Source organism: Martes martes (assembly GCF_963455335.1).
Source record: "Martes martes genome assembly, chromosome: 8".
In the NCBI taxonomy this organism is placed as follows: domain Eukaryota; kingdom Metazoa; phylum Chordata; class Mammalia; order Carnivora; family Mustelidae; genus Martes; species Martes martes.
Window position 1 is genome coordinate 64,076,074 of NC_137895.1, and position 14,401 is coordinate 64,090,474.

At 37.4% G+C, this 14,401-nt stretch overlaps 1 protein-coding gene across 9 annotated transcripts in view; it reads left to right on the top strand.

Moving 5' to 3' along the window:
- Positions 1 to 9,370, top strand: part of CAPRIN2 (caprin family member 2) — a 49,499-nt gene extending 40,129 nt beyond the window's left edge. For 4 of the 9 annotated variants that reach the window (XM_080809938.1, XM_080809940.1, XM_080809942.1 and 1 more), the window contains 5 exons: positions 620 to 788; positions 2,173 to 2,352; positions 3,070 to 3,170; positions 5,552 to 5,615; positions 6,955 to 9,364. In XM_080809938.1, the coding sequence (XP_080666064.1) occupies positions 620 to 788; positions 2,173 to 2,352; positions 3,070 to 3,170; positions 5,552 to 5,615; positions 6,955 to 7,523 (1,083 nt within the window). In that variant the 3' untranslated portion in view covers positions 7,524 to 9,364. Of the gene's footprint in view, positions 1 to 619; positions 789 to 2,172; positions 2,353 to 3,069; positions 3,171 to 5,551; positions 5,616 to 6,910 lie in introns of all 9 variants that reach the window. The other 5 variants (XM_080809945.1, XM_080809946.1, XM_080809939.1 and 2 more) reach the window with 3 other exon arrangements.
- Positions 9,371 to 14,401: the final 5,031 nt, after the last annotated feature.

The window sequence follows — 14,401 nt, forward strand, 5'->3', positions numbered from 1 at the left end:
CCCAAGCACCCCTGTACTGCATTTTGATTATCCATTTAGCCATTGATGGACACTTGGATTGTTTCCACCTTTTGCCTGTCATGAATAATATTTTGTGCTTATGTGTAATAAATATCTAAACTATATAGATTAGAACCAAACTATAGATGTTTTAATCTTAGCATACAAAACCTGAGTCTCTGCTTTTAATTCTTTTGCGTGTATGTCAGAAGTGTGATCTCTGGATCATACAGTATTGCTATGCTTAACTTATTGAGGAATCATGATACTCTTTTCTCAGTTGGTTTCATCATTTTACATTTCCACCAGTAACGCAAGAAGTTCTATTTACACCACATCTTGGCCAAAGCTTAGGTTTTCTGTTTGTTTTGTTTTTGGTAATACCCATTTTAATGGGTATGACATGGTATCTCTATGTGGTTTTGATTTGTATTTCCCTAATGACTAATGTTAAGCATCTTTTCATGTACTTATGGACCATTTCTCTTTGGAGAAATGTCAGTTCAAGTCCTTTGCCCATCAAATAGAAGTTTTTGAAAGTTGCAGTTTTGTTAGCTGTCAACCTTAATAATTTTCTATGAAACTTTGCAAATGACTCGGCATACCCTTGTCTTTTAAGGTATTTAATGTTAATGCACCTCTGCCTCCACGGAAGGAACAAGAAATAAAAGAATCCCCTTATTCATCTGGCTACAATCAAAGTTTTACTACAGCAAGTACACAAACACCACCCCAGTGCCAACTGCCAGCTATACATGTAGAACAAACTGTCCTTTCTCAAGAGACTGGTAAGATCTTTGCATAGGATATTTTGAAGACGTAGATGACAGCTAATTGAATGGAAGGCGGGACAGTAGTGATGGTTGAGGGGTTCTTTCTTGACTAGTTAAGCATTATTTCTTCACATGTTCAAGTGTTGAGAAACACTTAAATGCTTTTTCTTCTATTTAGTTAAGTTCACCTCTTAATTTTTACTGTTGTGGAGGTAGCACCTAGTTGGTTGATTTAACCTTGAAGTATGCTCGCATTTTTAAATCTGATTGCTTTGATTGTCGTGGACAGTGATAGGTACGTAGGGCACTGTATAGCTGCTCTTAGGAAGGTTTTGAAACCATCCTGTTAAATCTTTTAGTGCAGACAGCTGTTTGGTCTTTCCTCCCTTTGCCCCTCTTAAATAAAGCATTGATCAAGGTGAAGATACAATTTAGTGTACTTATTCCACTGTTTGCTTGGAGATGAAAAACTGTTTTGCTCTTTCATGCTAGTCTAATACATGAAAGGATAGGCAACTTTGTAGTTATTTCCTAATTTAATAAGCACCTGTAGATTTTTAGTGTTGGTATTTCAGACCCCTTTTGAGTTTTCTAAAACTTAAGCCTGAGCAAATGAATTGGGCATTCTGGGTACTTGGTTAATCTAACAAGAGGTACTAAATGTAAATCCTTGGACCTAGACACCCATGACCTTGTTTTCTTCTCATCTGTACTTCAGTGAAAACATAGGGCAGATGATTTACATAAGGTATACTTGTCACGTGCTTTCTCAGTCACAGTATTAATTAAAATTCATTGTCTTTTACTTCTTGGTCTGGAATATTTAGCCTTTTTTCTCTTGAATTGTGATAGAATATACATAACAAAATTTACTGTTTTAACCCTTTAAGTGTATAGCGCTGTGACAGCCAGATTGTTTTACAGCTGGTGTTGTACACCAACATTTCTCTAGGCTTTGTCATCTTCCCCAACTGAAACTCTACCCATTTAACACCAACTCTCCATCTCCTCTCCCTGTAGCCCCCTGGAAACCTCCATTCTACTCTATGAATTGGTCTAGGTGCTTAACCTAGAGTAAGTGCAGTTATACAGTATTAGTCCTTTTGTGACTGGCCTGTTTGACTCAGCATAATGTCTTCAAGTTCATCCATGTTGTAGAACGTGTCAGAATTTCCTTGCCTTGTAAAGCTGAATAATACTCTGTTACCTAAGTATATATATGTATAGCTTCCAGGATCTCTATAAACATACATACATATAGTAACTGTAGTTTTTTAAAGGAGAAAATTGTATTGAAGGTTTTGATATACAATGACTTACCTATAAAGAATACATATAAAGAATATTAAATCTTTGTTACCATTTAACTCTTGGACTCTAAAACTGTTTCTTTAAGCAGCAAGTTATCCTGATGGAACTATTCAAGTAAGCAATGGTAGCCTTGCCTTTTACCCAGCACAGACGAATGTATTTCCCAGACCCTCTCAACCATTTGTCAATAGCCGGGGATCTGTTAGAGGATGTACTCGTGGTGGGAGATTACTAACCAATTCGTATCGGTCCCCTGGTGGTTATAAAGGTATGCTCTGAACAAAATTTCATTATACTGAATTATTTTGTTTATGTATTTAACTAGTTTTACTTTATCTTATTCCTTTTTTAGTTGCCCTCCATACTGTGGTAGAGAATTCCCTATTCCTGCAAAATGCAGTATTTCTAATATACCTGTTGTCTGTACAACAGAGGAACTTTTTGTATGAAAAGCAGTTTGATCTTGTGACTTACTGAAGTGAAAAGTGGAGCATCTTGTTTTTCCAGTGATGAATTTTGGTTTTCATATTTAAGTACTTTCCTTTGTTAATTAACTTGAGTGTTCAAAATATGTCATAACTAGGCAATGCCCACTTTCTAGTTGTTTGTCTAACAGAGGGTACTGTAGATAAAAACATAAACTTTGAGACTATAATAGTGATATTCTCCTAAGTCTTTGAGGTGGTTCCATGTGTTCTGTCACTGCTTGGTATTAGCAGAAGTGCTCTAGACAGGCCTTAGCTACCCCACTTTCTGAACCCCACGTGTATTCAAACAGTAGTAAATTTCTACAGTTGGCTTATTTGAAGTCATCGATTATTTTATAAATATGTGTTTTATTGTGGAAGCAATGTCAGAGTTTGCTTAAGGAGTAAATCTATGGTATTATAGGATCAGTTTAACTTCTAAAGCGGTATAGAATTAGACTATTTGAAACTTCATTATAATTTTGCCCATAATTTTATTTAAGTTGTTTATTTATTAGGTTTTGATACTTATAGAGGACCACCTTCAATTACCAATGGAAATTATAGCCAGCTACAGTTCCAAGCTAGAGAATATCCTGGAACACCTTATTCCCAAAGGGTAAGAATAGTTGTTGTAGTTGAATAGTTGTACAGCTGTTGATGTTTAGTGGGTGATTAAACTAGAGCAGAGTCACAGTTTATTTTGTATAAGGTGCTCTTTGTTTTAGAACTACTTGTCAGGACTGTGGAGAGTAGTTGAGTTGGAAGCTTTTCCAGTAACCCATAGAGGATGAATGATAATTGCCTGTTACACAGAACTTGGAAGATCTTAAGGACTTTATCACGTTGTTTGTATTAACTCATTTACTCCTCCACCTTTCAAGAGAGACTGGGGTTCAGAAACAAGTAACTTGTCTAAGGTCACTCAACAAGCTGGTGGTAGAAAGGAGATGAGAATCCAAGTTTCCTAACTCTAGATCCTGTGAGCTTTACTTCATTGTATTGCTTTCAATTTAACTTTTCTAGGTACCAGGTGTAGGAAAGTCCTTTTTGATATGTTTACTTTTTTTTTTTTTTAAGATTTTATTTATTTATTTGACAGACAGAAATCACAGGTAGGCAGAGAGGCAGGCAGAGAGAGAGGAAGGGAAGTAGGCTCCCTGCTGAGCAGAGATTCCCGATGCGGGGCGTGATCCAGGACCCTGGGATCACGACCTGAGCCGAAGGCAGAGGCTTTAACCCACTGAGCCACCCAGGTGCCCCTTTTTTGGTTTATTTTTATTGGAATAACTCAGCAGATCTTCTTTACAACTAAAATAAAAGACTGATAATAAAGGAAGATCTTGGGCTCTCCCTGTTATTGGTCATATATTGATATGACTGTATGCATCAGGATTTTCAGTTTTGAAGTTTTACAAACCTTTAAGTATTTGGTACCAAACTGAGTTCTGTTGTAATATATAAAGTATTTGAAGAGCTTACAGTTATAGGTAAGTAGATGTTTATACGGAGGCAGTATTGAAAGGGGGTTAAGAACACACTTCAAAGAACACAAAAAATCACCTAAATGACTTGGGTATGATCCCTGATTTCATTACTTCCTTCGTTGTGTGACCTTGGGTATGGTGCTTAAACTTTCTGAGCTCTCTAGTTTTCTTCACCCGTTAGATGAAGACTCCTCTGCGAGTTACTCATCTTACTCTAAGCTGTTGTGAGGATTAAGTGAATTAATACATATAAATGCTTAGCACCACAATGCCAGATGTATATCAGGCATGCAAATATTAGTGCTAATAACATGTATGTGAAGGGAACGTGTTGATTAATACAGACTTCAGTAATGGAGCTTTTCTTTTTTTAATTTCAAATGAGACTGAAGGATTGTTTCGTTTTGTTTTTTTAAGATTTTATTTATTTGTCAGAGAGCACATGCGCACACAAATAGGGGAGCGACAGACAGAGGGAGCAGCAGTCTCCCTGCTGAGCAAGGAGCCTGGTGTGGGACTCAAGCCTAGAACTCTGGGACCATGACCTGAGCTGAAGGCAGACGCTTAACTGACTGAGCCACCCAGGAATCCCATTGGAGCTGTTCTTAACATCAATATTGTAGAATTCTTTCCTGGAGCACCTGGCTGGCTCAGTAGAGTGTGCATGACTTTTTGTCTCAGAATCGTGAGTTCAAGCCCCATGTTAGGTGTAGAGCTTTACATTAAAAATAAATAAATCTATACATAAATTTCTTCCTGAGGAAACATAAGACAGTAGTAGTGGTTGCTATAGGGAAGATGAGGAGTTTGGAGTAGGAGACTTAACTATTTATTGTGTACCTTCTTGTTTGATTTTTTTATTGCGTGTATTAATCTAATCATACCATTAAATATTCTTTTCATGAATTGTATGGAGGCTGACTTTCACCGTATTTGGGAGGCTGTTTGAAATGTTGCCTCCTGAACATTTTTTTTTTTTTTTTTTGGTGAGGATATTAAATTATTTTTCAGGCAATAATACATTCAGACAATATAATTCTTATTGACTCCTGTATTGAAACTGAACAAAACCCAAACGTAGTTCATAATTGTCTTCACAGTTTGATTTATAAATAGGGCAAGATTGAAATAGTCTGTTCTTGCCTTATTATTTCTTTTTATCTTGAGATAAGGGATAGAAGACCATGCCATATTTCGGAATTTCCCTCATTATTTAGCACTGTATCTTTTACATAGTGTTTCCCAGATGCCTTACCATTTTTGCAAATATTAGCATACCTGGTTGGTCAGGTGAATTAATAGATGAAGCAAGTATTGCCATTGTGGCCCTTGCTTTTGTTTGTTTTTCTTGGTGTTTGAAAACATCTGAGCCACTGTGGTTGCTGGGGAAGGCCAGATAAAAGGCTAAGGGGACTTTTGATCTTATAGTTTTACCAGCCAGTAACACTGGGAAATAACTAATTATCGTCTTGCATTTTTGGTGCCAAGGTTAAATATTACGTGTTCATTTCAGGATAATTTCCAGCAGTGTTACAAGCGAGGAGGGACATCTGGCGGTCCTCGGACAAATTCAAGAGGTAAGGATAATTAACTGGGTTACCCGAAACATACCTCTAGATCTTTATCTTCTGTGAATTTCTCCCGAAAGTGCATTGTTTCACCATTTATCTTTTAAAGTTTTCATTTTGTGTAAGTGCAGTACTAAAGACCTTTGGGAGATTCTAGACTACTGGAATGGCTGTGGCAATCAGTTGTCCATTTAATTAAAAGTCTGTGTGTGTGCTCCTTTCAGTTTGCCTGACACCATAGCATATTTCAGCTTTTGGTACATATTCACTATGCATACTTCAGATAGTTTCATGGGATGATTCAGGATAATGGTTCTTGTAATAATGGGAACTTCTAGATACTCTAATGTCACTACATTGAAGGATAGGAATAAACAAAATTAAGACATCATGACTTGGGCACGTGAATGGCTCAGTTAAGCATCTGCCTTCAGCTCAGGTCAAATTCTGGGGTCCTGGGATTGAGTCCTGCATCAGGCTCCGGGCTCATGAGGAGTCTGCTTCTCCCTCTGCCTGCCATTCCCCCCAGCTTGTGTGCGTGTGCTCTCTGTCAAATAAATAAATAAAATCTTAAGGAAAAAAAAAAAGATACCATGACTTGAAATTTCAACGGCAGGATATTATAATATTTCTTAAAATGTAACGGTACTATTAAAAGATTCAGTATAACTGAGAAAATTAAGAACTACTGAAGATTAACTATCACAAGAAAACAGAATCTTACCCTTTTAAGAAAGTAGTCGATACTCACACTGCCTTGGCCTTATATCTGAGCTGTGTTTTTGTATGGCACTTAAAGCATTAAAATTTCATGATACCACATTAACTTGGAAATGTAGAACGAACATTCATTGTGGGTCTTAGTACCATAACAAAATATCTTTGACTGGCTAACAGCTCTAAAAGTTGGTTCTTTTATGTAATCTCAGTTTTCTTGAGTCCTCATACATTAGATATTTGGGAGTGGGTTTGAGGAAAGAAGAATGGAGTGATAATTTCATAGAAAAGTAAAAAGAATGCTCAAACTTGGGTTTTAGACTTTGCTAATCTTAACTAGTAAGGTAGCTAACGTTTTCAGGAGGCTCATTTTCTTAAAAAAAAAAAAAGACTTAAAAAATGAGGCTACTAGATAAGATCATCTTATGTCCTTTTTGGCTTTAGAATAGTATACAAGTGTATTGCTAGAAAAATCTAGAAATTATACTGTAGCTATACTTTGTTGCTTTTGTTTTAGAATTTACTATATAAAATGTATCTTTATCTGTGTTTCAGTAGCCGACTAATGTTAAATATTGTGTTCAAAGCTAACTGCTTCATTATGAGAAACTCACTGTTGCTAATAAAACAGCAGGGTGGAGTGATTCTTCTCAGGTGAGCAGCCCAGAAAGAGACAACGAAACCTTTAACAGTGGTGACTCTGGACAAGGAGACTCCCGTAGCATGACCCCTGTGGATGTGCCCGTGACAAATCCAGCAGCCACCATACTGCCAGTACACGTCTATCCCCTGCCTCAGCAGATGCGAGTTGCCTTCTCAGCAGCCAGAACCTCTAATCTCGCCCCTGGAACTCTAGACCAACCTATTGTGTTTGATCTTCTTCTGAACAACTTGGGAGAAACTTTTGATCTTCAGCTTGGTAGATTTAATTGCCCGGTGAATGGCACTTATGTTTTCATTTTTCACATGCTAAAGCTGGCAGTGAATGTGCCACTGTATGTCAACCTCATGAAGAATGAAGAGGTCTTGGTATCTGCCTATGCCAATGATGGTGCTCCAGACCATGAAACTGCTAGCAATCATGCAATTCTGCAGCTCTTCCAGGGAGACCAGATATGGTTACGTTTGCACAGGGGAGCAATTTATGGAAGTAGTTGGAAATACTCTACATTTTCAGGCTACCTTCTTTATCAAGATTGAAAGTCAGTGCAGAATTGACAGTAAAAGGCTGGTGTTCTAATTAGTGGGGTTAAAGGAGAAGTAGTCTTTGCCCTTGTGACTGATAGATTTAGGAAGATGGTTTCATTTCTAGAGGAAGGAGGAGGTCCTACTTTTTTTGTTTTCCTCCCCAAGGTGAAAAATTTCAAGCTGAATGACAATTAGCACTAATCTGGCACTTTATAAATTGTGATGTAGCCTCGCTAGTCAAGCTGTGAATGTATATTGTTTGCACTTAATCCTTAACTGTATTAACGTTCAGCTTACTAAACTGACTGCCTCAAGTTCAGGCAAGTTATAATGCCTTGTTGTGCCTCAATAAAAAAGTTACATGCACCTTCAGTGTTCTTATTTGATTAAACATTTAGCTGAGAGGTAAAATACTTCATTTTTACTATTCATCACTGATAACTTTTGAATGGGTATTTATTCATGGGTTCATTCTATTTTAAAATAAAACTATAACAGTTCTTTTTACTTTGATATTATACATGTCATTCATCAAAAGATTTCCTGTCTCCCATTGGCTATTATGTAACATATTTCTCCTTGAAGCTGGACATGTTACTTGTTTGCTAGTACCTACTAAATGTACAAGATACAATAGGAGATACACAGGTAATACTACTGGTCTGCCATCAGTAAGACTTTCACTTTCTGTGGAGTCTCAATTTGAGGAGGCAGAATGTTCAGTTGTCAGAAAGCGTAAATCTCTGGTCAGGTAATGTGGTGTTTGAGTCCTGATTTTGCCACTTGGTTATTGATCTTGGGCAAGTTATTTTACCTTTAAGGTCTCTATTTTTTTCTTTCTCTTCTCTCTCTCTCTCTTTTTTTTTTGTTTTTGGTAATAGACCATTTCCACAACGTCATAGGGCAAACGTGAAGTTCAACTAAGAATATACCTAAAAAACTTAACACGTATGTCTGGCACATAAGCATTTAATAAGTGTTAGGTGGTATAATTTTTTTTTATTCCAAAAATTTCCAGAATTCTGTGCATGTTTATATTGTCTTACGTAGTATTAGTGTAGCAGGCACTGCCTGAGTTTAGTATTCATTCTAGACACACATTGTCACACTTCACAGTTTGCTTATGTATCTCATGAATAAGAGCTTACATAACTTACTAAACTGGAAAAAATTATACTAACATTTAACACCATGAGAGTTAAATGTGGCTTAAGAGTTTAACTGATGAGCCCATGCCCAGCTCAAGAAATATTAACTGTAATAATTTAACGCTGACTCCTTGAGAGTGTTTAAAACCACAGGGTAAGAGGTGTTAATAACTTTAAAAACAAGATCAAAACAACTTTCTGCCTTAGCAAGTTGGTTGCAGTAAACAGCCCTTCTCCAACCCTTCCCTATATTCAGAATACTGCAATCAAAATACTTACTTTAAAAAACTAATTTATAAAATGCTTTATATACCAAATTCCCCCTGAAGTTTTCTTCTTTCACTTTAAATTTTTTAGTCTCTCCCCCAACAATTGTGAGCTTCAGTTTTTGCCTGTATAATGATTTAGTGCATAAATGCAGATACTTAAAGCAGGACATGTTTTTGAGAGATTTGTTCACTCCTGTAGCAATGATTTGTCAACCACCTCATGGTTTTAACTTTCTCAACTCCATAAGAGCTATATTTTCACACTGCTTTCACATCACTGTTTTTACACTATGATCTTTCCTGTTTGCAAATTTTAATTCTTTAGCTTTAATGGCTGATATTCTCTTGTGATTCTCGTGATAACTAGGATGATAGTTTATGTATTGTATAAGGTGGAGTAATTGTTGACATAGAGACATTAAAGTTTCTCCTTATAAATTCCACTCTGCTTGCCTGCCACATACTTTGTTTTGATGAAAAATTTAGATTTGTTACACTTGGTACTCGACTTGCTAATTTACTTCAGGGGTATTCTTAATCACCCCTTTAATGACTTTAGCTTTTTGGCAACTGTTGACAACTGATAAACACAGCACAATTGTTATTGGTGCAAGATGGTGAATGCCAGAGTATAAAATACTGTTATACCCATTATCAATACCAGGACGCCTGAGGCGCTCTAATTCTAAGATTTTGCAAGGATTATTTTTCTCTATTCATTTAATTTCAAGGGCTTCATTCCTTCAAATAAATGATTAATTTATTCTTAAATATGTGGCTTATCTAGTTTGTACCTGGCTCTGGGGCTGCAAAGATAACATGACGTTCAGATGTTCAGGCACATCAGGTATGTCCATTTCATCCATTTCATTTGTTGAGAGCAAATCACTTTTCCATTTTGCTGTGCTCACCACAGGTATAGCTGCCATCTGTCACCATATAGTGCTGTCAAAATAGCATTGACCATACTCCCTATGTTGTACCTTTCTCATGACTTACTCCACAACTGGAAGCCTGTACCTCCCACTCTTTCACTACTTTCATCCTTCCACCCCTTCCCTTCAGGCCACCACTAGTTAGTTCTCTCTATAGATGGGTACGTTTCTGTTTTTGCTCCCACATGTAAGTGCAGTGATATGGCATTTGTCTTTCTGTGACTTAACTCCATTTAGCATAATGCCTTCTAGGTTCATCCATGCTTTTGAAAATTGTAAGATTGAATTCCTTTTTTTATGGCTGAGTAATAGTCCCCTGTATATATGCACCACATCTTTGTACACTCATTTACCTTGGGTTGCTTCCATGTCATGGCTATTGTAACTAATGCTGAAGGACAGTCTCTTCTTGAATTATTTCTTTGATATCCACCCCCTGCAATTCTACATCTGGAACTCCTACTTTTAGAAGCTAGACCTTCTTGGACCAGTTCTCTAATCTTTTGTCTCTACATTTCACTTTTTGAGAGATTCCCTTAGTTTTATCAGTATAGTATAATAGTAAAATCTGGAGAAGCAGTGTAGATGCCTGCCAGCAGGGAACCGGTTAAGTCAGAAGGGAAGATACAGAATAGAGCAGAGTGTGCAATATTGTTTGTAGAAACATTTCCAAATGTATGTGTATATGATTACTTGGATAATTTTTTTCTGGTAGTTTGTAACAAATTTGATAATATTGGCTCTAGGGAAAGGGGGTTGTAGGAGGGAGGAGGAAGACTTTTTATTCTGAATCTTACTGTAGAACTTGAAATGGACATACCAATTTTTTGTTAAAAATTTTAACTTAGAATGGTAGGTTTTATGGTTCACACCACCTTATCTTCTCTTGGATGGAGTTTGAGGATTTGTTTTCATTATCATTAAGCCTGGGGTAACACATGGAAGAGTTTTACCATAAAAACCTAACTTGTGGCACACCTAGATGGCTTGGTCAGTTAAGTGTCTGCTTTTGGCTCAGGTCATGATTCCCGGGGTCCTGGGATCCAGTCCTGCATCAGGCTCCCCTCTCAGCGGGGAGTTTGCTTCTCCCTCTCTGCTGCTCCTCCTACTTGTTTTCTCACTCTTGCTGTCTCTCTCTCTCTCAAATAAATAAAATCTTTAAAAAACAAAACCAAACCTAACTGCTTTCCCCCTTTCACTTATATTTGCATTTCCACCTCATTTACAGAACACCCTTAACCTTTGTGATCTTACTGGATCCTCACTGTGGCCCTAGTGAGGTAGATACTGTTTGACATAAGATGGAGACTCGGAGACTGACTTTCTGAGGCCACTAGCAGAAGTGTCTGGGCCAGACTTCACTCTTTCAAGCGCAAATACAGCCTACCATTTTCTACAGTAGATTTTCCTCTTCTTAGTTCTCAGGTGCTGTTGCTTTTACCATATTTCCCATTGTTTTGCCCACACAGATGTTTTTGGTTCACTACTCAGTTTTGCTCTGGTTAACTCAACACTTTGTGAACTGGATAAACTGCACTCGGAGCTGTTGTCACAAGGTGTAGTTGCAGTAGAGCCTAAAGTTGAGTTGGAGGACTCCTCCAGTGTAGGATGTGGAAAGCCTGAGGAAATAAACAACATTTTGAGGATGGAAAAAAAAAAGGGATCTGAAAAGAAGTATTTCTCCTTTAGTCCTAGTTAATACTACTCTCTTTAGGTTCTATCCCTTTCCACCACCACTACTATTTTAGTCTCTTGGAGAAGAGACCGTAGTCAGAAACTTCCTAATCTCCTGTTACTTTAGCTTATTGATCACTGGTTTTTAATTTTTATTTATTTTTATTTTTTTAAAAGATTTTATTTATTTGACAGAGACAGCACAAGTGGGCAGGCAGGCAGAGAAAGAGGGGGAAGCAGGCTCCCTGCTGAGCAGAAATCCTGATGCTGGGCTTGATCCCAGGACCCTGAGATCGTGACGTGAGTGGAAGGCAAGACTTAACCCACTGACCCACCCAGGTGCCCCCCTACATGTGTCATTTTAAAGGAGACTATCATTGACTTACATTAACAAAATACTTAAGATCTTATATTTATAAGATGTGTGTATATACTCTTGCATATATTTCAGATGTTATGATGTAGAGCCTTGGCAATATGACACTTTTGGGGTAGAGGTATTCACTTGCAGATTATTGATCATGGTTTAAAAAAATGTATTATTAACCTTGGATTTTAACTCCCATTTTCTCTTTACTGTGTGGACTACATTCAAGCTTACTAACACAGGCCAGCAGGTGAGCTGCTGCCAACAGGTGGGGAGGACAGCTGTGTGATACTCCATTTAGACGACTAAAATGTTAAATCTCAAAGGCCACAGTGGCAGTGCTTGGAGGAAAAACTACTTCCTGTAATTGGAGTTGTAATCATGCCAGTTATTCTCACTCTGTGCTGTGTTTCTTGGGTAATGTCCATGTCTGTGTGCCAGCTAACCTATATATAGATGACTCATAGTTCTCTAACAGCATCCCTGTGTTCCTTCCTGTAACCCCTGCCATAGCTCTTTTGGGAGTGCCAGATATGAATTTCCAATTGTCACTGGAAACCTTTAGCAATCTAATACTTAAGCACTTTTAGTTCAGTATGTTCAAAGGCAAACTGATCTTCTCTCCAAACTTTAATACTCCTTCATGTTGCCCTGTTTACTGACTTCCATAGGTCATCAAAGCTTAGACCTTCAGAATCATTGTTGACTTCCCTTTACTACTTTATATATTGTATAAGTCACAAGTTCCTGTTGATTCAACCTGTGAAATGTCTCACATCTGTCTTACCTTCTTAATTTCTATTGTGGATATTCTGTTTCAGACCCCTTATCTCTTTCACATGCATTCATGTATTCATTCAGCGAGTATTTATTGATTGCTTTTTATGTACCAGGCATAGTGTGAGACTAGATCTCACTAGGTCTCATTCAGTAAAGGTTGAACAAGGTATGTCCTCTCTCTTAAATAGAATACAAAGATAGTTAATGCTGAGCATGTACCCTGGACAATGTGCTTACCTCATTTAGTCCTCACAACAGCTTTTGGAAGCAGATGAGGAGACAGAGGTACAAAGAGGTGAGGCATATGCATACCGTGATAGTACAATAAGTCAAGTAGCTGGCTCACATTCTACCATAAATAATGTAAGTGCATTAAGAAATAGACATCCTCAGGACACCTGGGTGGCTTAGTTGGTTGAGTGGCTGCCTTCGGCTCAGATCATGATTTCAGGATCCTTGGATGAGTCCCACATCGGGCTCCTTCCTCAGCAGCGAGCCTGCCTCTTCCTCTACCTCTGCCTGCCACTCCCCTGCTTGTGCTCTCTTGCTGACAAATAAATAAATAAAATCTTAAAAAAAAATAGACATCCTCTCATGTAAAGTAATTAAAAAGCAGGACTCAATGAGCCATATATAAGTTAAACCTAAGTTATAGTTTAGGGACAGCTATTTTAAAACACTTGCAAAGAAATCTGAGAGCAGAATCATAGATGCTTATGGGTTTTTTTTCCCTGTTGCCTTAGACACTGCTAACTTGACAGCATTGTTTTTTTAGTAATTTATCTTCAGAGTCTTTCCAAAGCCCACAAAGTTTTAATGGGAGCATCAACTGTCTTTAATTAGACATTTTGTTGAAATATTTATCTAAGATAATTGTAGATTCTTATGTAGTTATAAGAAATAATACAGGTGGATCCTGTGTACCTTTTAATTTCCTTCAGTGACAACATTTTGTAAAACAAGATACATATTACAACCAGGATGTTGAGATTGGTACAGTCAAGATAGAGAACATATCCATCACCAGAAGGATCCCTCATTGTTGCCCTTTTATAGTACAGTAATGCCCATTTCCTTCTTGTCCCCATCCCCATTTAAGCCCTCACAACCACTGATCTGTTATTTCTGTGACTTGTTATTTTAAGAATGTTATTTATTTTTTTAAAGTAGGCTCCATGCCCTGCATATGAGCCCACAGCAGGGCTTGAACTCACAACCCTGAAATAAAGACTCAGATCAAGATCTGAGCTGAGATCAAGTCAGACACTAGACTGAGCTACAGTGGCGCCCCATTTAAGAATGTTATATTAGTAAAACTTATATAAATGGAATCAGGTATTATGTCAGCTTTTGGGATTGGCTTTTTTCACTTAGCTTAATTCTCTGAAGATTTATCCTGGTTGTTGAATATTTCACTCCTTTTTATTACTCAGCAGTATTCCATGGTATAGATGTGCCAGTGTGCTTAACCACTGTTTTCCAGAGAGGTGGTATTTTAAACCTCACCAAAATATATGAGTGATCCAGTTTCTCTGGTGTCACTTTTTTTTTTTTTTTTTTTGGTCTTTTTATGTTACTGAAATAACTGTATCAGGCCTCTCCCTACTCCCATCTTCCGTGTTATCACAGCTCAGTTTTAGATATGTGCTTTAAAGGATTTGGTTTAGAAACGTTTAGAAACAGGTAAAAACATTGAAGGCATTTGGATACATCTAGT